This window comes from Podarcis tiliguerta (assembly GCF_965153285.1).
Source record: "Podarcis tiliguerta genome assembly, chromosome: 18".
In the NCBI taxonomy this organism is placed as follows: domain Eukaryota; kingdom Metazoa; phylum Chordata; class Lepidosauria; order Squamata; family Lacertidae; genus Podarcis; species Podarcis tiliguerta.
The window spans coordinates 4,365,341-4,392,129 of record NC_139551.1 but is presented as its reverse complement, the minus strand read 5'-3'; the positions used below and the strand labels follow the sequence as shown (position 1 = coordinate 4,392,129).

Sequence of the window (26,789 nt, the reverse complement as noted above, 5' to 3'; positions counted from 1 at the left end):
ATAAGAGCAAGCAAAGATTGTTGTTTCCCCAAATCCACACACACACACACACACACACACACTCCAACAAGATTATCTCCTTTGTTTGGCAGGCAAACAAACTCCAAAAGCCCGAGGCTTTCGCAAGCAACGGAAAAAAACGAAGAGACGGTTTTATATCTGTATATATAAATATATATATATATAAATCAGTTGGCACTCTGTTAACAAGGTATTTTGGGTGGGGGAGACAGCAGAGGGGATTAACCCAAATTTCAGCGCCCCTTGAGGTCCTGCGCTTGGCCCGGCTCTACAGTAACCCGAGAGAGATGAAAAGATGTCTGGATTATTGTTTTCCCATGGCCTCAACCACCGCTTCCAGAGATGGGCTTTATTATTTCGCTTCTGTGTGTCTGTTTACTGTCTTCTGGGCTTTCAGGCCGAAGGCTGATCTGTTTATTTTAATCAGCGGCTGAGAGAAGCAGAGATTTTGTTGAATTGAGGGGAGGGGGGGTGCAGCGGAGGAGCTGGGGGGGTTGGAAGTTAAACCAGAAAACCAGGGGTCTCCTCCTCAATGTCTAAGCCTCTGGGGACCAAAAGGGTTTCTGGGAACAGTGGAAAGACATCTCCATTTTACGGGAGAGGAGGTTCCCCCAGCAGGTATAATTAATCGCGCTCGGAAAACCATCGGCTCAATTCCGACACTCGTGTTTACAAACCTAGAAAACCAAAAAGGAAAACCCTTCGAGCAGAAATGCAGAGAGATCACAAGCCACAGCTCAATAACCGTGTCTCGCCGTCCCCAAACACGCAGGAGGCGTTTTGCTAGAGGTTTTCCCCAGCCGACAAAGGGCACTGGGAAAAGCACGTCTCTTTGTTTTCTCTCTTAGAGAGGCCAGGACTCTGAACGATTTCTTGGCTCTGATCAGAATCCCAGATGTTTGTGCTTTGTGCCACACTCCAGGGAGGCCGTGTTTGTTCTGTGTACAGTATTTGGTACCCGACGGGGGGGTGGGGTAGGTGGGAGTGGGAGACCAAGAGGGCTCTGTCGTTCTCTGCAGTTCTGGAAGGGTAACCCTGTCTGGTGAGGACGGGACTACTCGTTGCGGAATAATAATAATAATAATAATAATTTATTATTTATACCCTGCCCATCTGGCTGGGCTTCCCCAGCCACTCTGGCCGGCTTCCAACAAAATATTAAAATACCGTAACACATCAAACATTAAAAGCTTCCAGACAGTCTGCGGGCAGGGAGGGTCTCATCCTATGTACCAGATGGAACAGTCCATGGAGGCACAGGTCAATTCTGTGTCCAGGATGGCTGTCTACCAGCTCCATCTGGTACGCAGGCTGAGACCCTACCTGCCCACAGACTGTCTCACCAGAGTGGTGCATGCTCTGGTTATCTCCTGCTTGGACTCCTGCAATGCGCTCTCCGTGGGGCTGCCTTTGAAGGTGACCAGGAAACTACAACTAATCCAGAATGTGGCAGCCAGACTGGTGACTGGGAGAGGCCGCCAAGACCACATAACAGCGGTCCTGAAAGACCTACATTGGCTCCCAGGACGTTTCCGAGCACAATTCAAAGTGTTGGTGCTGACCTTGAAAGACCTAAATGGCCCAGTATACCTGAAGGAGCATCTCCACCCCCATCATTCTACCCGGACACTGAGGTCCAGCTCCGAGGGCCTTCTGGCGGATCCCTCACTGCGAGAAGCCAAGTTACAGGGAACCAGGCAGAGGGCCTTCTCGGTGGTGGCACCCACTCTGTGGAATGCCCTCCCACCAGATATCAAAGAGAACAACAACTACGAGACTTTTAGAAGACATCTGAAGGCAGCCCTGTTTAGGGAAGCTTTTAATGTATGATATTTTATCGTGTTTTTAATATTCTGTTGAAAGCTGCCAGAGTGGCTGGGGAAACCCAGCTAGATGGGAGGAGTATAAATAATAATAATAATAATAATTATAGTTGCAGTGTTCCCTGCAGCGCCTCTGAAGCTCCGTGCCCTGTGTGACCAAACCAATCACACTCCCCTAAATCTTTCTTTGGCGTGTTTGTCATCCATCAACAAGCATCTACACTGAGCCTCTGCCCATGAGGATTAAAAGGCAGCAATGTTTGATAGGCAACTCCCAGGCAATGTTTTAACCCTGGCACCTGTCCATCAAAGGGTGTTGCAGATTCCAGCACAACTGCCCACCTTTCTTAAAGTAAAGGTAAAGGGACCCCTGACCATTAGGTCCAGGCGTGGCTGACTCTGGGGTTGCGGCGCTCATCTCGCTTTATTGGCCGAGGAAGCCGGCGTCCAGCTTCCGGGTCATGTGGCCAGCAGGACTAAGCTGCTTCTGGCGAACCAGAGCAGCGCAGGGAAACGCCGTTTACCTTCCCGCCGGAGCGGTACCTATTTATCTACTTGCACTTTGATGTGCTTTCGAACTGCTAGGTTGGCAGGAGCAGGGACCGAGCAACGGGAGCTCACCCCGTCATTGCAGGGATTCGAACTGCCGACCTTCAGATCGGCAAGCCCTAGGCTCTGTGGTTTAACCCACAGCGCCACCCGCGTCCCTCCAGCTTCCTTAGACATCACCAAATAGAGACGTTTAAAAGTGCTTTTCTTTTGTGCAAATGTGGGGGCGCGTGTTGGTTTTGAGGAAGCAAGAAAGGGGCAGTGCAGGGGAAGGGACCCCTGATGGAGCACTTCAAAACCAACACAAGAATTCCCAAAAAGTACGAGGAAGGGAAAGAGGGAATGACGGTGGGCGATAGGAATCTGGTACCCCAAGTGTGAAAAGAACCATAGCTCAGCCACAGAGCACATGTGCTGCATGCAAGATGTCCCACATTCGAATCTTGGTCCCGCTGGTTATCTCCTTGCCTGCCAAGCGAGAGGTTTGGATCGGTGCTGAGATCTCTACTTCCTAAGGAAGAGGACTGTAACTCAGAAGAAGAAGAGTTTGGATTTGATATCCCGCTTTATCACTACCCGAAGGAGTCTCCAAGCGGCTAACATTCTCCTTCCCTTCCTCCCCCACAACAAACACTCTGTGAGGTGAGTGGGACTGAGAGACTTCAGAGAAGTGTGACTGGCCCAAGGTCACCCAGCAGCTGCATGTGGAGGAGCGGGGAATCGAACCCAGTTCACCAGATTACTAGACTACCGCTCTTAACCACTACACCACACTGGCTCTAGCAGTAGAGCACTATGTTTTTGCCTGTACAAGGTCCCAGTTCCCATCCCTATCTCCAGTTAGAAGGAACAAAAACATCAGGAGAGATGCGGAAGACCCTGCTCAAACCGAAAACCCTGGACCAGATATGGACCAGAGCAGTGTAAGGCAATTTAAGGGGGCTTCCCTGCTTCCAGAGAAAGGGGGGGGGCAGTTACCGTATTTTTTGCTCTATAAGACTCACTTTTCCCCTCCTAAAAAGTAAGGGGAAATGTGTGTGCGTCTTATGGAGCGAATGCAGGCTGCGCAGCTATCCCAGAAGCCAGAACAGCAAGAGGGATTGCTGCTTTCACTGCGCAGCGATCCCTCTTGCTGTTCTGGCTTCTGAGATTCAGAATATTTTTTTTATTGTCTTGCTCCTCCAAAAACTAGGTGTGTCTTGTGGTCTGGTGCGTCTTATAGAGCGAAAAATACGATACCTATTTGGGCAGCGTAACAGAGGTCCTTTGCAAACCTCGCAAAGCCACAAACTCATCACGCCGGGAGCGGGTCTGCCTGTTGGGTTTTCCCAATGGGAAAAGAAGGTAGAAAAATGAACAACCCCCCAATTCTACAAAACATCTGGTGCTGGCCTTCATGACAGCAGCTTTACAGCTTTGGAAAGGGGGGGTGCCACTGCCCATAGCTCCTTGCTAGGGTAAAGGTAAAGGGACCCCTGACCATTAGGTCCAGTCGTGGCCGACTCTGGGGTTGCGGCGCTCATCTCACTTTACTGGCTTCCGGGTCATGTGGCCAGCAGGACTAAGCCACTTCTGGAGCAGCGCACAGAAACGCCGTTTACCTTCCCACCAGAGCAGTACCTATTTATCTACTTGCACTTTGAGGTGCTTTCGAACTGCTAGGTGGGCAGGAGCAGGGACCGAGCGACGGGAGCTCACCCCGTCGTCGCGGGGATTCGAACCGCCGACCTTCTGATCGGCAAGTCCTAGGCTCTGTGATTTAACCCACAGCGCCACCCGCGTCCCTTCCTTGCTAGGGTACCTCCTTGCAAAAGAACGAGCCACCCCCAGCTCCCAGGTGCAAATCCATCGTTTGCAAAAGGTTGTTAAGGCGAGGTTGTCCGGATAACGAGGGTCATTTCCCCTGTCCCCTTTTCCATAAGGCAACTGGGTTATTTACACTGAGGATCACCAACACGGCAGCTGCGGCAACACAGGAAACCCGCAGGTTTCCCCTAACCACCACCCAAAATTAGTTCCTGATATAAGCGTTCCACCGTACCCAACAGAACACGTCGTGTGTCCACAACCATTTCTCCAGGTTTCTAAACGCACCCACAGATCCCATAAAGTTGGCGACCCCTGGTTCACGCTGTCTCCCACCAGATTAATTCCTGTCTGTTGACCACCTTTGCTGAGACGTCAGTCAAGCTCCGCTGATGGCCATTGGGGATCGCCAGTGTGCTACAGTGCATGCATTTTGACGGGGTCCGGGTGCAACAGGGAGCAGGGAGCAGAGCAAAAAGCCCATTCCACTCATGCATCCGCATGCCACAGAAAAAATCCGGTCTGAGAATCCTTTCCCAGACTTACAACAGCCGTATAGTCACCCCCCCTTATCTCCCCGCAATGAGCTCATCTCTTTGATAAATTCAGAACGCTTCGCTGTGCACAGGGCAAAATCTCGTCCACCCCGGACAGGCAATTATATTTCTGATCTCGCAAGGAAAGGGATCGCACCAGCAGCCGGCGAGATTACATGCTTAGTCCCCCCCCTCCCTCCCTGCCCTAAAACATGCAGCAAGCATTTTTTTGGGTGGGGGAGCGGACACTGAATAGCCACCACCATCTTGTGTCAGCCTCCCCCTCCCTTGTATTTACAGGGCGGAGGAACGAGCCGTTCCGGGCGGGACGGGTGCAAGCGGGAGGTGTGACCAAGGTCGTTTTACGAAAATGGGAGCAAAGACGTTAAGGGCAGCTCCTTCTCCCCCATCAGGGTGTCTCTCTTGAGGCTGCCTCCCTTGTTGAGCACCTTGACCTTGAGGGAGAGTTTCTTGGCGTTGCCAGCCCCCAGCCCGTCGAAGAAGAAATCTTCGTTGAAGACGGGGTAGCGGCTGTTCTTGATGATGGTGCTGCGCTGCTTCTGCAACTTCCCCGGGTTCAGGTAGAGGGCCACGCAGCAGTTGATGCTGCGCGCGTCGCAGTGCTTGTCGTAGAGGTCTTCCGCCGTGATGACGCGCACCCGAAGGCGGGCGCTCGAAGGGTTGTACTCGGCCGCCAGCCGCATGCTGCCCCCTTTGCTCAACGGGATGATGTGCTCTTTGTGAAGGCGCTCCTGCTGCTCCACCGCCGCCGCCGGCTGTTGTGCCGCGCCAGCTGCCCCTGCAGGAGGGGTGGCACACCGCTGGCGCCGCTGCGAGCTGGGGCTGGTGTCGGCCGAGCTGTCGTCGGTGGAGAGGGAGCTGTTCCGTGCCACCGAGTGCTTTAGCTTGATGACTTTGGACTGGCTCTCCTGGCTGAAGATCTTCAGGAGCGACACCGAGCGCGAGAGCAAGGGGGAGCCGAACGGGGACGACTCGGCCGAGGAGCACGTGTCGCTTTCGCCGCCGCTGAAGTAGCGGTAGGGGTTCATGAGGGACATGCTGATGTCCGAGGGATTGAGGTGGCCACCCTCACCGTTGGTCTTGCTCCCTCCGGAAGGAGACCTCCGCTGGGAGCTGGGAGAGGTCGACTGCGATGGACACAGGCTGGTGTGCTCGCTGTGGAAGAGCGACTCCTTGCGGCGAGTGTGGGGGCTCTCCATTAGCGTCGCGAAGCCGTACGACGTCTGCGCCTTGGGCACGTACGGCAGGGACATGGCTGTCTGCGACTGGGGGTCCGCGTTGGTGCTGAAGTCCTCCTCGGACGCCCATTCGTCGGCGCTCTCGATCTGGATGATGTGGCGGCTGGCGGCCTTCAGGAGGTTCTTGCTCTCCGATGCGGCTTTGGCCGGCAAGCGCGGGCTGCGCTGCGGCTTGCGGGCCGAGAGGTTCTGCTCCGAGGCCGACGTGCCCAGATTGGGCTTTGCCTTCGCTTCTGCCCCCTCTGCTTCCGGGGGCACCATGGGGAGCTTGGGCGGGATGAAGAAATCCGGGATCTTGTCCGGCGTCAGGACGTTGCTGTATAGAGGCCCTTTGGACTGCTTATCGCCGGAGTCGCCGTTCCCCCGGGAGCCGCCGTTCTCCACCGAGCCGCGGATTTTCTCCAGTAACCACATTTTCTCACTTCCGCAGCTCCTCTTTCCAGGAGGGGAGTTGGCAAGTCCTGACACCTGATAGGCAGAAAGAGGACAAGGTTAATGGTAGCTAAGAGACTGATATTGACGAACGGGAAGAACGAAGGCATGGTCTGTCAGGGACCGTGCTGAGGAGGACTGCACTGATGAGGAATGGTGGTAGCCTCTCTCTTGCTCCTGATACGGATCCTGAATCTTCCCAGGAGCAGGAGGACAGTGCAGTGGTACCTCGGTTTAAGGACAGCTCTGTTTACGAACTATTAGGTTTACGAACTCCACAAAACTGGAAGCCGTGTCCCGGTCTGCGAACTTTACCTTGGTCTAAGAACAGAATCCGAACAGTGGCGGGAGGCCTCACTAGGGAAAGCACACCTCGGTTTAAGAATGGTTTCAGTTTAAGAACAGACTTCTGGAACGGATTAAGTTCCTAAACCGAGGTACCGCTGTATAGATTTGGAAGAGCGGTTTGCCGAGGGGCATAGTTCAGAAGGCAGAAGCTGGGAAATGCTGGATGGGGAACAGCTAGGACAGCCATAGGCGAACTCGGCCCTCCAGATGTTTGGGGACTACAACTCCCATCATCCCTGACCCCTGGTCCTGTTAGCTAGGGATGATGGGAGTTGTAGTCCTGAAACATCTGGAGGGCCGAGTTTGCCTGTGCTTGAGCTAGGAGAAGAAACACTGGAAGGGAGAAGGTTGGCAGATTCACCGTCTCTAGACAGCATTCCTCCACCGCCCTCCCCAAAGTTGAGAAGGGCTCAAAGTGGCAGAACAGAAAGCACAGAGGGGACAAGCTCAGATTACGAGACGCAGAAGTGATGTAGGTTCCTAGGGGCCAAAAGTGGTTGAATCCTTAATGAGGAGCACCACCATTACTAGGAAATGTGTTTTTTTCTCTCTGTGTGTGATTATTAAAGTTTCTAACTGGTAAGAAGAGTCATTTTCCTTTGTTCTGCTTATCTGCTGCCAAAGGAGGGAGGAGGCCGTTTCCCTGAAGCCTGACATGATCTTCCTTAATCGGTGGATTTATAATATGATAGCTGTGGTCTAAACCAATGAGCCTCTTGGGCTTACCGATCGGAAGGTTGGCGGTTCGAATCCCCGCAATGACGGGGTGAACTCCCGTTGCTCGGTCCCAGCTCCTGCCAACTTAGCAGTTCGAAAGCACGTCAAAGTACAAGTAGATAAATAGGTACCACTCCAGCGGGAAGGTAAACGGTGTTTCCATGCGCTGCTCTGGCTTGCCAGAAGCAGCTTAGTCATGCTGGCCACATGACCCGGAAGCTATCTGCGGACAAACGCTGGCTCCCTCAGCCTATAGAGCGAGATGAGCACCGCAACCCCGGAGTTGTCTGCGACTGGACCCAACGGTCAGGGGTCCCTTTACCTTTACCTATCCAAGCCTTCCATGTTGGCGACACACTTTTTGGACGTGCATCATTTTGTGACACAGACAAGATGATCCTTGGGGTCTGTAATTCTACAATTACAGTGGTACCTTGGGTTAAGAACTTGATTCGTTCTGAAGGTCTGTTCTTAACCTGAAACTGTTCTCAGCCTGAAGCACCACTTTAGCTAATGGGGCCTCCTGCTGCTGCCGCGTCGCTGGACCACGATTTCTGTTCTCATACTGAAGCAAAGTTCTTAACCTGAAGCACTATTTCTGGGTTAGCAGAGTCTGTAAACTGAAGTGTCTGTAACCTGAAGCATCTGTAACCGGGGGTACCACTGTATATGATTTTATGAAACCCCCGCTCCTGTTTCTGTGGGCAGAGACTTTCATAAAATCACAGAATCTTTAGAGTTGGAAGGGACCTGAGGGTCATCTAGTCCAACCCCCTGAAAGGCAGGAGAGGCAGATGTCTATAAACCTACAGGAGGGAGTTCTTGACTTAAGAGGCAGAAGGGACAGGGGATACAGAACTACAGATGTTTCGAAAGTCAGCATTTTCATCAATATTTGCTGCAACATCTCACTTCACAAGGGGGCTTGTGAAGAAGGTGCAGCAGAGACTGTACTTTTTGAGAATACTAAGGAAAAACCATCTTCCGCAGAAACTGCTGCTTGCCTTCTATCACTGTGCCATTGAGAGCGTGCTCACTTATGGCTTATGTGTGTGGTACGGAAGCTGTACTACCCAGGACAGGATGGGGTTGTGCAGGGTTGTTAAGGCAGCAGAGAGCATTGTTGGCTGCCCACTCCCCACCTTAGAGCAGATTTATGCCACAAGGTGCCATAGGAAGGCACTGGACATAGTAAAAGATCCATCGCATCCTGGTCACTGTCTCTTCGAGCTTTTGCCGTCGGGACGGAGATACAGGACGATGAAGACAAGAACGAGCCGTCTTAAGAACAGCTTCTTTTCCAGAGCGATCTCGGCCCTGAATGGGAAGCCCGGACTTTGAAAGTCATCTAATCTCCCTTACTGTATTTTACTGTATTGTTTAATTAGTGTTTTTATGGAGCAGTCAAGTAATTTCGTTGTCCCCGAAGGGGGCAATGACAATAAAGATATTTTATTATTATTATTATTATTATTATTATTATTATTATTATTTTCAAGGCGACCTGCTGGTTTTGTGAAGCACACTAGCCAAAAATGCCCCAGTCATTTGTTTTATTCTTTTGCAAACAGACACCTTCTGTTGCCTTGCCACTCCTCGTTTCTTTCTCTCCCTATTTGTAAACTTCCACGCAAGATAACCAAAGCTAGCTTTAGGTGGTTGTTGCTGCTGCTGCTGTCAATATGCAAATAGATTTCTATGCATTGAAAGTTGATTTGCAAATTTGCCCCTATGAAATCAATTAGGGCGAGGCTGCGGCGCTCACCTTCCCCTGAACACGGATTCCTTCTTCATTTTTATTTACCACCACCCTGTCCTATTTTTTTTATTATTGATATGTTATTGAAACATTTCCAATTATACAGTATAAAGGGATGCACAAAGAAAAAGGGGAAAGAAAACAGACAACAAAGACACACAACATTTTCAATTATAAAGTATAAAGTGATGCACAAAGAAAAAGGGGAAAGAAAACAGACAAAAAAGACACACAACTGTGTAAAGGGGGAAAAATATTATATGCATATATACAAAAAATAATAATGTATTTTTAATCTTTTCTTGGGAACTGCCCAGAGTAGCTGGGGAATCCCAGCCAGATAGGTGGGGTATAAATAACAAATTGTTGTTGTCATTACCCTAACCCTTACATTATTTTATAAATCTGATATCATTATCCTAATCCTAATAGAAGTATTAATAGCCTACTACATTTTTGTATAAAACCAATCCAAATATTGTCGAATTTATCCTAGCAGAGTCTACGTCTGTAAGCAGTCCATTCGGGAGTTGTAAGTGTTAGGTAAATGTAAAGGTACCCCTGACCGTTAGGTCCAGTCGTGGACGACTCTGGTGTTGCGGTGCCCATCATCTGGTTCGCCAGAAGTGGCTTGGTCCTGCATGCCACTACTGCAGCCCATGGGGATGCAGGTGGTGCTGTGGGTTAAACCACAGAGCCTAGGACTTGCCGATTAGAAGGTCGGCGGTTCGAATCCCCGTAATGATGGGGTGAGCTCCCGTTGCTCGGTCCCTGCTCCTGCCAACCTAGCAGTTTGAAAGCACGTCAAAGTGCAAGTAGATAAATAGGTACCGCTCTGGCGGGAAGGTAAACAGTGTTTCCATGCGCTGCTCTGGTTCGCCAGAAGCGGCTTAGTCCTGCTGGCCACATGACCCGGAAGCTGTACGCCGGCTCCCTCGGCCAATAAAACGAGATGAGCGCCGCAACCCCAGAGTCGTTCGCAACTGGACCTAATGGTCAGGGGTCCCTTTACCTTTACCTTAGTTCTGCTGGAGAGAGTTCCACAGTTTAACTATGCGTTGAGCGCACAATGGCGTTCTCCTCTTCTGTCCTGCATCTCTCTGGGTGCAGATTTCACTGGGGACCATTGCTCCCTTCGCTGCCACATAACAAGCCTCACACGCACAAGCAGAATTCTCTCTCTGCTCATCATACCAGTGAGAGTTTCCTTTTCCAGGTGCGCAAGGAAGGAAACGCGTGAAAATCTGATTTCGCTCCTGGCATCCCCACAGCTGACTCTTTTAGCTCTCGCTCTTCCCGCTGAAGAATCATCTCCTGTGAGCTTGAAAGGCTCAATTTCCCACCGGACTCCAGATCTTCCACCTCACACCAACAGACATTAAGCCTAGATGCCAGCATCTGCTACAAAACGACCGGCCTGAGACCCAGGGGAAATGGTCTGAAGGCTATAAACACTCACTTGCTTCTCAACTTCTTTGCCACTGACAAATGCTTTTCCGATGGCGCTGCAAAGCAACATTCCTTCAAAGCACACACACACACACACACGCTTTATCTCTCTCTGCCTTTGCAGAGAGGAAGAGAATCAATAGTGCGCTGATATTTGCCGCACAAATGCTGGGCGCCTCTAGACGGATGAACTTCATGGGGAGGGGGGGACAGAGGTCTGTGTTCACAGTGAGAGGAGCTTTTGCTGCAGCTGACTCAAAAGACGTGTGAAATTGCATGCCACTACTGCGGCCCATGGGGACGCAGGTGGCGCTGTGGATTAAACCACAGAGCCTAGGGCTTGCCGATCAGAAGGTCGGCGGTTCGAATCCCTGCAATGACGGGGTGAGCTCCCGTTGCTCGGTCCCTGCTCCTGCCAACCTAGCAGTTCGAAAGCACGTCAAAGTGCAAGTAGATAAATAGGTACCACTCCGGCGGGAAGGTAAACGGCGTTTCCGTGCGCTGCTCTGGTTCGCCAGAAGCGGCTTAGTCCTGCTGGCCACATGACCTGGAAGCTGTACGCCGGCTCCCTTGGCCAATAAAGCGAGATGAGCGTCGCAACCCCAGAGTCGGCCACGACTGGACCTAATGGTCAGGGGTCCCTTTACCTTACACAGATGGCCACTGTTGTAGAAAACTGGGGAGGGTTGATCTTTGCTGCCACAAGGGACTCTGAGCCCCCTAATCTATGACTGGTCTGAGAAAGGATGGAGGCAGCTTTTGGTGAAAGCAAAGAAGATTTTTGTTTTTCTGATGCAAAAATAGTGAGATTAGCGCCGCAACCCCAGAGTCGGTCATGACTGGACCTAATGGTCAGGGGTCCCTTTACCTTTACTGTGGCCTGTGCTTTGTTAGCCCCAAAATGGAAAACGAGTGAGGTCCCAACCAAAGAATAACGGTAACCTGAGTTGACAGAATATGCACAATTCGCAGGCATAACATATAGAATAAGAGAACAAGAAGAACATAGGTTTAGAGAAGATTTGAAAATGTTTATTGGCTATATGGGAAAGAGTTGCGTAGAGCTGAAAACGCGGGCAGCGTTAAATTCCGCAGTGTAAACAAGTTTTGATGGAATAATGAACGGTCTGGTTTTTGCAAAATATGCAGGGATTTACGATATGCGAAATGAACCATGGAAAGAGAAGAAGGGAAGTCATCGATGTCTTAAGGGTGCAAAATTAGTGTTGGAAAGCAGAAAACTTAATAAAATTATATACGAAAGGCTCTTTCGGATACCTCTGAAATTCAGCCCGTTCCCTGGTTCTCTCGCAACCAAGGAAACCCAAAAGAGCTGAAGATTTGGGAAAGAGGAAAAAAAAGTCCTTCTTCACACAGCAGAGTTAAAACCGAGTCAGTAATGGCTACCAACGTGGGTGGTTTGAAAAGAGTGAGCTCCCGTTGCTCTGTCCCAGCTCCTGCCGACCTAGCAGTTCGAAAGCATGCCAGCGCAAGTAGATAAATAGGTACCACTCCGGCAGGAAGGGAAACGGCGTTTCCGTGCGCTCTGATTTCCATCACAGTGTCCCGTTCTGCCAGAAGTGGTTTAGTCCTGCTGGCCACATGACCCAGAAAGCTGTCTGTGGACAAACGCTGGCTCCCTCAGCCTGAAAGCGAGATGAGCGCCGCAAACCCATAGTCGCCTTTGACTGGACTTAACTGTCCAGGGGTCCTTTGCCTTTACCTTACTACTAATAAAAATAATAACAGGTGCCACAGGTGACTATGTACCTGAAATCCATTTTGACAGCAAGTTTTGGCTGCAGACCTTCAGAGTCTGCCGCTGAGCAGCATAGACAGCTGTCGTGGCTCTCAATTACGTTAAATGTGAATTCTTTTATTTCCTAGTTATTAAATGGACTTTATTTTTACTACTATGGCCTGAGTTCCAGTTCTCCACATCAGTTCATGATTTTGGGGGGGGGAAAGACCCCATGAAAATTCATGGTGAAAACATCTCCTCATACACATACAGTGGTACCTCGGGTTAAGTACTTAATTCCTTCCAGAGGTCCGTACTTAACCTGAAACTGTTCTTAACCTGAAGCACCACTTTAGCTAATGGGGCCTCCTGCTGCCGCCGCACCACCGGAGCACGATTTCTGTTCTCATCCTGAAGCAAAGTTCTTAACCTGAAGCACTATTTCTGGGTTAGCGGAGTCTGTAACCTGAAGCGTATGTAACCTGAAGCGTATATAACCACTGTACACCTGTATGAAATTTTGCCTGATACTTTTGATGCATTCTTTTTGCAAAGCAGTCCCTCCCTAATAATAAGGCTTTTCCTGGGTTGTTCTCACTGAGATGCCTTTGTATGCGTACCTAAGCCCTGTTCATTCAATTTTTTTGCACGCATTTTGTTTGTCTGTCTGCAGAACCGCATTGCAAAATTGCGGGTTTCAGAGGACGGCTGTGTTTCAGTTCCCCAGATGGTTCCGGGAAGAACAAACCCAAATCGATTTGCTTTCCAGTGCAAATTGAATCGGATTGCTCCTTTATCAATCTTCCGCTTGGGGGGGTGGAAGGACGTCTGGGGAAATCAATGGCCCCTCGGCCCCCTGCCAACATCACCAAAGGCTAGGGATCATGGGAGTTGTAGTTCAGCTGTGTCTGAAGGGTCACAGCAACGTGTTAAAGGATCTTGAGTTCGCTAGACTCGGTGCCTGATACCCTGGAGAGGGACTGCCGCTCCGAAACCCTCGAGCCAGCTAGACTAGTGGTCGGAGTCAGTGCAACAGGGCTTTGTGTGACTTAACACCTTACAGCATCTCTCCGGTTCTGCTCCAATTTGCCAGTTCTTGTCCTGGGAGAGCAATATTAGACCGAGGTGCTCTGGTAAAGCACAGCACACATCAAACTCCTGGCAGCCCCTGGTTCTGGGAGACGGTCCACTTCATCGCTCTGCAGCAGCAGCCGCTGAATCACAGAACTGCTGGGCGGAAAGGGATTCCCAAAGCTCATCTAGACCAACCCCCCGGGATCACGGCTCAAATGCAGGAATCGCAGCCGACATGCTGAGCTGCAAGTTGGAAAGGCTCTCTCTCCTTTCCCAAAAAACCACGCCATCCATCCATGCTCTCCTGAAGGAGCCGCGTCCCTCCGTCCAGGTAGCCCACACCTGCCTCGCAGACCTGAAAACCACAGAGGCGGACCCTGCCTCTCAAGGGAGAGATGGTGGGTGGCAGAGACAAAGAAGCAGCCCAACGGAAGCAAAACAGCCTCAGTTGGGTGTCCTGTGAAATCGGCGACCTGTTCATCAAATAGCCCTTTTGCAAAGCAGGTGTGTGCTCTGTGAGACCTAACCGAGGTTCCTTCCTCCAAGTCAGATCTTTGGTCCACCTAACCAACTGAATCTAACCAGGCCAGGGACCTAGGTTTGTGCTGCCCACACTGGCTGGCAGCAGCACCCTCCAGAGTTTCAGCTGGGGGATAATCGCTCGCTTCCACCTGGAAATCTTCTAGCACTGAGGCACGGCTCACCACTGAGGGGCGGTGCCAGGGGTTAGGGGCTCAGCCCGCCACCCCACCCTCCTCCTGACCCCTGACCTCGGGTTCAAAGGAGGGGTTCTACACAGACAAGTTCTCCGCTAACATCTGAAAGCAGATCTAGAGGTTGCGTCTAGTTTGGAGAACCGTTTCTTTTCCAGGCTGAGACTGGCGCAGGATGCACCGTGGTTCGTATCCCCTACGCTGGCCGAACCGGCCAGCCTCTTCCACCTCCTTGTGGTCAAATATTTGGACTCTCAAACACACCTGCAGACCTCGTGATGTCCCCTTTGCTCTGTAAACCGGCACAAAACTTTGCTGGCTTTGTTCTGGCCGTTTCCTCTCTCCCACACCTCGCTCCCTTCCCTGTGGGGCTTTCTGCCACACTCCGCATATGCTCAGGGGACACCTCGACTGGGTCCTGCCGGGGGGGGGGGCCTTCCTGGCGACTTTTGAGGCTGCAACCGGGCTCAAAACATCACCCCCGGGTCGAACTTTGCCAGCCAACTGGCCCCGAGACCCCTGACCTTTCTCTGGACACCCGGCTGCGATAAAATATATATGGGGAATCCGTAGCCTCAGAAAACATTCTGAGGAAGGACCTAAGAAAGGGGGGGGGAATTAAAACCCAGCAATCAATCCCTCCCTCCTTTTTTTAAGCTGTTGTGCAGAGCGTTGATAAGAAAAAGTAAAGAAACTGACTGTACTCACCTGTAAGTTGAAAACTCCGGCGGAGACAGGGGCTGCGATGTTTCTGGAGGAGGTGAGATGCTCTCCGCACCTGGTCCGGCTGCAAATGAAAGAGGCGAGGGACCTGCGTTCAGTTTTATAGCCGGCTCGGTTAGCACCGTTCATTCATCACGGGAGGAGACTTCCAATTACAAGCTGCGCGCAGCCCTGCCGTATTCCTCCTAAGACAGCGACGGGCAGTTTTTTTTATTCTTTCTCTCTTTCAACCCCCCCACCCCTCTCCGCAACAACCCCTCCAGCCTGCCACCGCTGTCACGCAGAAGCCTGTTGCAATGAATTGGAGGGGGGGGGGAGGAGGCAGGGACCTGCCAACCTGTAACGCATCCCGAAGCAACCTAAAACCTTTTTTTAATATTATAAAAACCGCAGCTGCCCTCGCCTGCTCAGCCGTCTCCCTCCGATTTCTATTCTTCTCGTTTTCCGCAGAGGGCAACGTAACAAGTGTTGTACGGAGAACGTGTTTAATTGTTCCCATTCCTTCCCTCTCCCCCGCCAATTTCACCCCCCCCCCAATTTTCCCAATAACATGCGCCCGGTTCAGTGGCGTAGCGTGGGGGTGCAGGGGGTGCCGGCCGCACCGGGAGCAACATCTGGGGGGGGGGGGGAGCCGCGCTCGCACTCGCAGCTCTCTGCCCCTACCTGGCTCCACGGGTTAGGGGGCGCAAATTACTTGCCTTGCCCCGGGTGCTGACAACCCACGCTACGCCACTGGCCCGGTTGCAAGGTTCAAACCTTCAACATACGCAAAGAAAGACTTTCTTTATCCAGCTCAGCCCTCGCTGCTTTAAGACAGGGGATGGGAAATTGGGGGCGGGATAGGCGCTCAGAGCCAGCAACCTCTCGAGGGATCGCAAGGTGATGTCCGAAAAGAGCAGCTTTGGCTTCTGAGCGCACGCAGAGTGCGTTTCACACAAGCCCAAAGCTCTCTGGTGAATACAGCGGCCGAACCAGATGGGTGGGGTTTGTCGATGCAGCCTTGCCGGTCAGCGCAGTTGGTTAGAGCAGGGGTCAGCAAACTTTTTCAGCAGGGGGCCGGTCCACTGTCCCTCTGACCTTGTGGGGGGCCGGACTATATTTTGAAAAAATAAAATTAAAAAATGAACGAATCCCTATGCCCCACTAATAACCCAGAGATGCATTTTAAATAAAAGGACACATTCTACTCATGTAAAAACACTGTGGCGCTGTGGGTTAAAGCCTCAGTGCCTAGGGCTTGCCGATCGAAAGGTCGGCGGTTCGAATCCCCGCGGCGGGGTGCGCTCCCGTTGTTCGATCCCAGCGCCTGCCAACCTAGCAGCTTGAAAGCACCTCCGGGTGCAAGTAGATAAATAGGGACCGCTTACCAGCGGGATGGTAAACGGCGTTCCGTGTGCTGCGCTGGCTCGCCAGAGCAGCAATGTCACGCTGGCCACGTGACCCGGAAGTGTCTCCGGACAGCGCTGGCCCCCGGCCTCTTGAGTGAGATGGGCGCACAACCCTACAGTCTGTCAAGACTGGCCCGTACAGGCAGGGGTACCTTTACCTTTAAAAACACCAGGCAGGCCCCACAAATAACCCAGAGATGCATTATAAATAAAAGGACACATTCTACTCATGTAAAAACATGCTGATTCCCAGACCGTCCGCGGGCCGGATTGAGAAGGCGATTGGGCCGGATCCGGCCCCCGGGGCCTTAGGTTGCCTACCCATGGATTAGAGCATGGCGCTGATAAGGACAAGGTCACGGGTCTGATCCCCCTATGGGGGCGTATTGCAGGGGTTGGACTAGATGACCCATGAGGTCCCATTGGGCTCTAGGATTCTATTTTTCTGTACCTGTGTGGCTCTCTGGATACTGCTGGACTCCAGCCCATCGCCAATGTTGAACCATGATGGGAGCCGCTACACCCCCAACAACAGCTAGAGAAACAAAGATTTATCCAACTCCTCCAGTCTTTGAACATACAGTGGTACCTTGGGTTACATACGCTTCAGGTTACACACTCCGCTAACCCACAAATAGTGCTTCAGGTGAAGAACTTTGCTTCAGGATAAGAACAGAAATCGGGCTCCGGCGGCTCGGCAGCAGGATGAGGCCCCATCAGCTAAAGTGGTGCTTCAGGTTAAGAACAGTTTCAGGTTAAGAACGGACCTCCGGAACGAATTAAGTACTTAACCCGAGGTACCACTGTATAAGAGTTATCATTATACGTAGGGCTGCCTCTGAAGACGGTTCGGAAACTTCAGCTGGTGCAGAATTCAGCGGCCAGGTCACTCACCGGACGGCAAGATGGTTTGAGCATATTGCACCAATCCTGGTCCGACTGCGCTGGCTACCGATTAGTTTCCAGGCCCAATTTAAAGTGCTGGTTTTTGACCTATAAAGCCTTAAATGGCTCAGGAGCGCAATACCTCAAGGGCCGCCTCTTTCCATATGAACCAACCCGAACCCCGAGATCATCTTCTGAGGCCCTCCTTCGTGTGCCTCTTCCTCAAGAGCTCTGGAGGGTGGCAACATGAGAACGGGGCCTTTTCTGTGGTGGCTCCCCGTCTGCGGAACGCTCTCGCCAGGGACGTTCACTTGGCGCCTTCATTATACACATTTGGGCGCCAGGCAAAAACATTCCTTTTTAAGCAGGCCTTTGCTTGACCTGATCAACATCCTAACCCTTTTAAAATGTGGCTCTTTGGGGGGGGGGTGTTATTGATTTATTCCTTTTATTGTTATTTTATATGTTGCGATCTTTTTATGTGAACTGCCCTGAGACCTCCAGGTATAGGGCACTATATAAATTCAATAAACAAAACAAATAAAATCATAGCATTGAAAATTGGAAGGGGACCCTAATGTTAATCTAGTCCATTGTCTTGCAACTCAGGAATCATAATTAACTAATCCTGATGGCTGGCCATCCAACCTCTGCTTAAGGTAAAAGGACCCCTGGCCATTAGGTCCAGTCGTGACCAACACTGGGGTTGCGGCGCTCATCTCGCTTTACTGGCCGAGGGAGCCGGCGTCCAGCTTCCGGGTCATGTGGCCAGCAGGACTAAGTCGCTTCTGGCGAACCAGAGCAGCACACGGAAACACCATTTACCTTCCTGTCAGAGTGGTACCTATTTATCTACTTGCGCTTTGAGGTGCTTTCGAACTGCTAGGTTGGCAGGAGCAGGGACCGAGCAACGGGAGCTCACCCCGTCATTGCGGGGATTCGAACCACCGACCTTCTGATCGGCAAGTCCTAGGCTCTGTGGCTTAACCCACAGCACCACCCGTGTCCCACCCAACCTGTGCTTAAAAACCTCCAAAAGGGAGAGTCTGCCACCTTCCAAGGTGGTCTGTTCCACTGGTGAACAGCTCTTGCTGTCAGAAAGTTCTTCCTAACGTTGATGTCGGAATCTCCTTTCTTGTCGTTTGGGTCCATTGGATCGAGCCCTACCCTCTGGAGGAGAAGAAAACAAGTCTGCTCCGTCCACCATGTGGCAACCCTTAACAGTGGGTCCGTAAGTGACTGTGGAGGCCAATTCTGGATCCACACGTCCTTCCACAGTGGGGACATAGGTTTCCAGGCAGGAGTTGATGGTTTGCCAAGCGTGCCTTCCTCTTAGCACGTTTCTCCCTTGCGTCCTGAGTTTGAGCATCTTCAAAATCCACAACACCTTTGGTAAAAGGCTGTTCTCCAACTGGAGCGCTCCCAGGCCAGTGTTTCCCAGTTGTTGGTGTTTATACAGTGGTACTTTGGGTTAGTGATGTATGGAAGTGAAAGCTGGACCATAAAGAAGGCTGATCGCTGAAGAATGGATGCTTTTGAATTCTGGTGCTGGAGGAGACTCTTGAGAGTCCCATGGACTGCAAGAAGATCAAACCTCTTCATTCTGAAGGAAATCAGCCCTGAGTGCTCACTGGAAGGACAGATCCTGAAGCTGAGGCTCCAAGACTTTGGCCACCTCATGAGAAGAGAAGACTCCCTGGAAAAGACCCTGATGCTGGGAAAGATGGAGGGCACAAGGAGAAGGGGACGACAGAGGGCGAGATGGTGGGACAGTGTTCTCGAAGTTACCAGCATGAGTTTGACCAAACTGCAGGAGGCAGTGGAAGATAGGAGGGCCTGGCGTGCTCTGGTCCAGGGGGTCACGAAGAGTCGGACATGACTAAATGACTAAACAACAACAACCTCGGGTTAAGTACTTAATTCGTTCCGGAGGTCCGTTCTTAACCTGAAAGTGTTCCTGAAGCACCACTTTAGCTAATGGGGCCTCCCGCTGCCACCGCAGCACGATTTCTGTTCTCATCCTGAAGCAAAGTTCTTAACCCGAGGTACTATTTCTGCGTTAGCGGAGTCTGTAACCTGAAGCGTATGTAACCCGAGGTACCACTGTACCACATTTTTTCCCCAGATTTGCCTCGAGAGAGTCTTTGAACCTCTTTTGTTGATGCCTTCCGTTTTTAAGTTCGGAATACAGTGGTACCTCGGGTTACATACGCTTCAGGTTACATACGCTTCAGGTTACAGACTCTGCTAACCCAGAAATAGTGCTTCAGGTTAAGAACTTTGCTTCAGGATGAGAACAGAAATCGGGCTCCGGCGGCGCGGCGGCAGCAGGAGGCCCCATTAGCTAAAGTGGTGCTTCAGGTTAAGAACAGTTTCAGGTTAAGTACAGACCTCCGGAACGAATTAAGTACTTAACCTGAGGTGCCACTGTAGAGGAGTTGCTTTGGAAGACGGTAGTCAGGCATCCGAACCACATAGAATCATAGAGTTGGAAGAGACCACAAGGGCCATCGAGTCCAACCCCCTGCCAAGCAGGAAACACCATCAGAGCACTCCTGACATATGGTTGTCAAGCCTCTGCTTAAAGACCTCCAAAGAAGGAGACTCCGCCACACTCCTTGGCAGCAAATTCCACTGTCGAACAGCTCTTACTGTCAGGAAGTTCTTCCTAATGTTGAGGTGGAATCTTCTTTCTTGTAGTTTGGATCCATTGCTCCGTGTCCGCTTCTCTGGAGCAGCAGAAAACAACCTTTCTCCCTCCTCTCGGTGACATCCTTTGATATATTTGAACATGGCTATCATATCACCCCTTAACCTCCGCTTCTCCAGGCTATGACAAGTCCAACACTGAAGAATCATCACTTCGTCACCGGGGATCAGTTTGTGCGGCGGCACGGTGATGCCCCCACTTCTGGTTCCGCCGCGCAGCCCTTCTGAGTCCCCACTTGACTTGATGGGGAAAGGAGAATGGAATAGGGTCTTTCCGTATGGCATGTATGTGCGTGGGCGTGCGGAGACCACCCCCATCCCCACGCCCTCTGTGGATCCGGAGATGAAGAGCTCTCAGCGTCTACTGGGTGCCCCGTTGAAGGGTCCTTGAGAGAGGGGTGTAATGCGTCGCCAACCTGAGCACCTCGCTGCATCAGCGTGCCAGACAAAAGCCGAGGGCACTTAAAGGGCGAGGCGGCAGCGCTCGAGGGCTCTACTGACTGTATTAAGTGCTTTAATATTACAGAGGGGGGGAGCAGGAGGAGATGGGGCTGAGGGAGGGCAAGAGGGAGGATATACATGCCGTCTGGCAGGAGTCATAACAGCCGGAGGCAGCGAGGAAGGACGGGGATGGCGCACAGAAAGGAAGAATAAAATTATCGTTGGCATTTGAAAGGGACCCGAAGGGTCATTTAGTCCAACCCGCTGCAACCAAGAGTCTGTATGTAGTAGGATCTGATGTGGGGTGCGTAACACACCCACAAGGATGGTTTGGGTCCCTTTGCTGTGAACAGATAATAATAATTATCGGGTGGTGCTGTGGGTTAAACCACAGAGCCTAGGGCTTGCCGATCAGAAGGTCGGCGGTTCGAATCCCCGCAATGACGGGGTGAGCTCCCGTTGCTCGGTCCCTGCTCCTGCCAACCTAGCAGTTCGAAAGCACGCAAGTGCAAGTAGATAAATAGGTACCGCTCCGCCGGGAAGGTCAACGGCGTTTCCGTGCGCTGCTCTGGTTCGCCAGAAGCGGCTTAGTCCTGCTGGCCACATGTCCCGGAAGCTGTACGCCGGCTCCCTCGGCCAATAAAGCGAGATGAGCGCCGCAACCCCAGAGTCGGCCATGACTGGACTAATGGTCAGGGGTCCCTTTACCTTTACCTCGGGTTACAGACATTTCAGGCTACAGACTCTGCTAACCCAGAAATAGTACCTCAGGTTAAGAACTTTGCTTCAGGATGAGAACACAAATCGTGCTCCGGCGGCGCGGCGGCAGCAGGAGGCCTCATAAGCTAAAGTGGTGTCTCAGGTTAAGAACAGTTTCAGGTTGAGAACGGACCTCCAGAACGAATTAAGTTCTTAACCCAAGGTACCACTGTAATAATAAAAATAATAATAATTTATTATTTATACCCCTCTCAGATGCATCCGCCCAGATGGAGTTTGCACAACAGAACTGCAGGGCAAGAGTTAGTTAGTTAGTTAGTTAGTTAGTTAGCTTATACCCCACCCATCTGGCTGGATTTCCCCAGCCACTCTGGGCGGCTCCCGACAGAAAATCAAAAGCACAATAAAACATCAGTTATTAAAAACTCCCCTCAACAGGGCTGCCTTTGGATTTCTAAAAGTCAGATAGTTCTTTCTCTCCTTGACATCTGATGGGAGGGCTTTCCACAGGGAGGGTGCCACCACCGAGAAGGCCCTCTGCCCAGTTCCTTGTAACCTCACTTCTCGCAAGGAGGGAACCGCCAGAAGACCCTTGGAGATGGACATCAATGCCCGGGCAGAATGATGGGGGTGGAGACGCTCCTTCAGGGATACAGGGCCAAGGCCGCTTAGGGCTTTCAAGGTCAGCACCGACAGCGACGAGGCAAAGCCCAGCCCTCAGCCAGCAGGATTTATAAGGCTAGATGTAGCCTTATTTCCTGTCAGCTGACCACCCAGGAAGTGGCCGCAGAGGCGGCACCTTCTGGCCAGTTGAAGCACTGCCAGGAGATGAGAGTTCACCCTGTGTGGGGAGAGTCCTCTTGCTTCCCCCCAGATTAAGACACCCCAGAGCTTCTTTGCAGAAGGAGTTGGGGGCTTGTTGTTCAGTGGCTGCAGATTAAGTGGTGCTAACCGGGGTGGATAGAAATCAATGAAGCAATGATCACCGATGTTGAAGTGATGATTCTTCAACATCAGCTTCGTTGGACTGGTCATGTTTTGCGGATGCCTGATGATCGTCTTCCAAAGCAACTACTCTATTCTGATCTTTAAAATGGGAAGCGTAATGCTGGCGGTCAACAAAAGAGGCTTAAAGACAAATCTTTTAAAATGTAGTATAAACACCGACAACTGGGGTACGCTGGCCTGCGAGCGCTCCAGCTGGAGAACAGCCTTGACCAAAGGTGTCGTGGACTTTGAAGACGCTCAAACTCAGGACGCAAGGGAGAAACGTGCTAAGAGGAAGGCATGCTTGGCAAATCCACACCGGGATCGACTCCCACCCGGAAACCAATGTCCCCACTGTGGAAGGACGTGTGGATCCAGAATTGGCCTCCACAGCCACTTACGGACTCACTGTTAAAACCGTGTTACGGAAAACAATCTTACTCGGCTACGACGGATCGCCAAAGAAGAAGAAGATTTTGCTCAATGGCTCATCCAACCCTGATAATATAAAAGGATGTCACCTAGAGGAGGGAGAAAGGTTGTTTTCTGCTGCTCCAGAGAAGCGGACACGGAGCAATGGATCCAAACTACAAGAAAGAAGATTCCACCTAAACATTAGGAAGAACTTCCTGACAGTAAGAGCTGTTGGACAGTGGAATTTGCTGCCAAGGAGTGTGGTGGAGTCTCCTTCTTTGGAGGTCTTTAAGCAGAGGCTTGACAACCATATGTCAGGAGTGCTCTGATGGTGTTTCCTGCTTGGCAGGGGGTTGGACTCGATGGCCCTTGGGGTCTCTTCCCACTCTATGAGTCTATGATTCTATGATTCTATGATTCTATGATTCTATGATTCTATCTCCACCTCCAGGGCATGTGGCTCCTCCCTCATGCCAGCACCTCCCACCCACCCACCTGAGCCTCAGCCCCTGGATCTTCTCTCCGTAACCCCGGTCCTGATCCATAACCGTAACTCTCCTCTCTTCCCAGACCTTTTGAGCTGCCAAGCGCACGAGAGGGAGGGAAGGGGGGGTGGGCTGCGAAAGGCTACATTTCGCGTCACACCAGAGGAAATTAAAAAGATTCATGCCACCGGCGTTCGTCTCGTTAAAGGTCCGCGGCTCGTTAAGGCTGGCGCAGCAGGCAAGGACACCTCATAAATTACAGGCGGGCACTCGAAGCAGATGCCCCCCCTGACAAGGAGGTGGATAGGAGGGGGAATCAGCCCCAGATAATCTGACACCGAAAATAGGCTTGGAAGACAGACGCCACTGAGATTTCACAAAGAAGAGGGGGAAATGTGGGTTTTTCACGCCACAGAAGAGGAGGTATTGTGGGTTGGTCCTGTGGGTTACCCGAGAGGCAAGGTCCAAGTCAAAGGTGCAACGTGGAGGCAGTCTGTAGTAGCTGAAGCTGGGTGCAGGGCAGGGAGTCGGGTGAAGTCAGGAACAGGCTTGCAAGCAGGGAGCCAGGGCGGGTCAGAAGCTCAGGCAGAAAAGCAGGACAGGGTTCGGGCAACCAACAAAGGGATGCGGGTGGCGCTGTGGGTTAAACCAGCTGTGGGTTAAACTTGCTGTGGGTTAAACTTGCCGATCAGAAGGTCAGCAGTTCGAATCCCCACGACGGGGTGAGCTCCTGTTGCTCGGTCCCTGCTCCTGCCAAGCTAGAAGTTTGAAAGCACGTCAAAGTGCAAGGAGATAAATTGAGGCTTCGTTTGGCTGCTGGCTGGGCTTTCTGCCTTTGGCTCGGAGGGGCTCAGAAGTTGAACATACCTGTGCTGGGAAAATCCCTTATTTTGGCTGCTGATCCCTTATTTTCGAGGCTGCTGGTCCCTTATTTTCAAATCTGTAAGTGGACAGCTATGCTTTGTGGGGCGGTTGTTAGGATAAAATTTGAAAGGGGTGGGGAGCCATGCACATACACAGCAGAAAGCAAGAGAATCTGCATAAACAAATAAGGGGGGGGGATTTCTTCCCAACCACCTTCCAAGAAAGAATGCCAAAGGAGGTCTCTGTCTGTGTGTGATTTTGCGACGAGGCCCGTGGCCAGAGGGAGGTTGCCACTTGCTTAATTGGGATGCTATTCTAAGGCTTCTTGAAAATTTGTGAGCTTTGACACCCTGTTTCTACACTTATTCTACCCCCCCCTCCATCTGTTCCACGGCAAAAGTGTACAGAGATTTTTGCATACTGTTGCTGGGCAAAAAGAAGCAGCGTTCTCTTTCGTTCTGATATCCCTGTTCTTCCCTTCCTTCTACTACTGCAACGCACTCTACGCACTCTGTGTCTGGGGCGGCTCTCTCTGGTATGCAGGATGAGACCCTCCCTGCCCGCAGACTGTCTTGCCAGAGTGGTGCATGCTCTGGTTATCTCCCGCTTGGACTACTGCAATGCACTCTACGTGGGGCTCCCTTTGAAGGCGACCCGGAAACTGCAATTAATCCAGAATGCGGCAGCTAGACTGGGGACTGGGAGTGGCTGCCGGGACCACATAACACCGGTCCTGAGAGATCTGCATTGGCTCCCAGTACGTTTCCGAGCACAATTCAAAGTGTTGGTGCTGACCTTGAAAGCCCTAAACGGCCTCGGTCCAGTATACCTGAAGGAGCGTCTCCAGCCCCATCGTTCAGCCCGGACACTGAGATCCAGCGCCGAGGGCCTTCTGGCGGTTCCCTTATTGCGAGAAGTGAGGTTACAGGGAACCAGGCAGAGGGCCTTCTCGGTGGTGGCGCCCACCCTGTGGAACGCCCTCCCTTCAGATGTGAAGGAAATAAGCAGCTATCCTATCTTTAAAAGACATCTGAAGGCAGCCCTGTTTCAGGAAGTTTTTAATATTTAACGCTGTACTGTTTTTAACACTTGATTGGGAGCCACCCAGAGTGGCTGGGGAAATGGCCCAAAGGTTTAGAAATCAACCTCAAAGTTCTTCAGCTTCTGAACATAAGGCAACCCTCTATCTGTGCCTCTATTGGGTGTTAATTCCATAATTTAACTCTTTCTTTTATCTGTCAGCTGTTCTGGCATTAGGAGAGGGGGAGAAAAGCTTTCCTATGCCCATTTTCTCATGCACGACAATCAGATACACCGTATTTTTCACTCTATAAGACGCACCAGACCACAAGACGCACCTGGTTTTTGGAGGAGGAAAACAGGAAACAAAACATTCTGAATCTCAGAAGCCAGAACAGCAAGAGGGATCGTTGCGCAGCGAAAGCAGCAATCCCTCTTGCTGTTCTGGCTTCTGGGATAGCTGCGCAGCCTGCATTCGCTCCATAAGACGCACACACATTTCCCCTTACTTTTTAGGAGGGAAAAAGTGAGTCTTATACAGCAAAAAATACGTAGATCAAAGCATCTCATCTGTTCCAGGGCCTCTGTGTCCCCTTCTCTTTCCAGGTGATCATTCTGTGCCCAGTGAAGTTTGATTTCAATTTCACCTCTTTCCTAACAGGCTTTCTTTCTTTCTTTCTTTCTTTCTTTCTTTCTTTCTTTCTTTCTTTCTTGGGCAGAGTCCTGCAAGACTCCCTTTTGCAGGCAGTACGGTAACTGGGGCCAGCGAGGCGGGAGGGCGGGCAGCAGCCAGGTAACAAAAGGAGAGAGTGTTTGCATCGACTCCAGGAGAAGGAGGAAAACAAACAGGTTCCCTTTTGGATAAACACAAGGCCTGGGCAAAAGTCCAGCCTTGCCCAACTGCAACAGCTGGCAAGCAACCGATGCCCTGCAGGGGCTGGCTGAGGGCACAAGAGGAGGAAGAAAGCCTGTACTGTTCGCCCACATTTATTCTATTGCTTTCCCATTTCGTTCCTCCAAGGAATGCGGTGTATGTTACCCCAACCTCCTCCTGTTATTCTTACAACAACCCAGCGAGGTGGGTTAGGCCCAGAGACAGCACCATCCATGGTGAGTTTCACGGCCAAGTGGGGATTCAAAATCTAGTCTCCCAGCTCCTATTCTGACACTCTAACCCTGGGGTCAACAAACTTTTTCAGCAGGGGGCCGGTCCACTGTCCCTCAGACCTTGCGGGGGGGGCGGATTATATTTTGGGAGGGGGGGGAATATGCCCCACAAATAACCCAGAGATGCATTTTAAATAAAAGCACACATTCTACTCATGTAAAAACACACTGATTCCTGGACCATCCGTGGGCTGGATTTAGAAGGGGATTGGGCTGGATCCGGCCCCCGGGCCTTAGTTTGCCTACCCATGCTCTAACCACTACAGCCCAATGTATGCCTTGGAAAATCTCAGCAGGGGCTTCCTTTAAGTTCCTTGGCCAAGGGAGCCAGCGTACAGCTTCCGGGTCATGTGGCCAGCAGGACTAAGCCGCTTCTGGCAAACCAGAGCAGCGCACGGAAACGCCGTTTACCTTCCCGCTGGAGCTGTACCTATTGATCTACTTGCACTTTGAGGTGCTTTCGAACTGCTAGGTTGGCAGGAGCAGGGACCGAGCAACGGGAGCTCACCCCGTCGCAGGGATTCGAACCACGACCTTCTGATTGGCAAGTCCTAGGCTCTGGTTTAACTCACAGCGCCACCATCCATCTACTGGTGGAAAACCCAGTGATGGGAAATTTCTGTGGTCCTTCACTAGATGCCTTCAGCACGCGCTTATTTTGCACCCGATTGAAGTGCAGAGTGTTTGAGGACTGGGACATAGGCAGGGAAAGCAAAAGGCTTGTTTACAAAGCTATTGCACCACCAACCTTATTGTATG

At 51.4% G+C, this 26,789-nt stretch overlaps 1 protein-coding gene and 1 long non-coding RNA gene across 2 annotated transcripts in view; both read right to left on the bottom strand.

Annotated features, from left to right (window-relative positions):
* Window positions 1-26,789, bottom strand: part of LOC310668664 — a 187,234-nt gene that overhangs the window by 92,691 nt on the left and 67,754 nt on the right. The gene's annotated exons all lie outside the window — the stretch shown is intronic.
* Window positions 3,993-15,156, bottom strand: C2CD4C (C2 calcium dependent domain containing 4C). The gene is made up of 2 exons (XM_083421695.1): window positions 14,936-15,156; window positions 3,993-6,462 (listed from the first exon to the last, which is right to left on the bottom strand). Exons 1-2 carry the CDS (start codon window positions 15,077-15,079, stop codon window positions 5,098-5,100), a joined length of 1,509 nt encoding a protein of 502 aa, XP_083277821.1. The 5' UTR covers window positions 15,080-15,156; the 3' UTR covers window positions 3,993-5,097.

Coding starts and splice junctions, on each gene's coding strand:
- C2CD4C (XM_083421695.1), bottom strand. CDS start 15,079: ATGAACGGTGCTAACCGAGCCGGCTATAAAACTGAACGCAGGTCCCTC. Junction 6,463..14,935: donor CCGGAGTTTTCAACTTACAG/GTGAGTACAGTC, acceptor TCTGCCTATCAG/GTGTCAGGACTTGCCAACTC.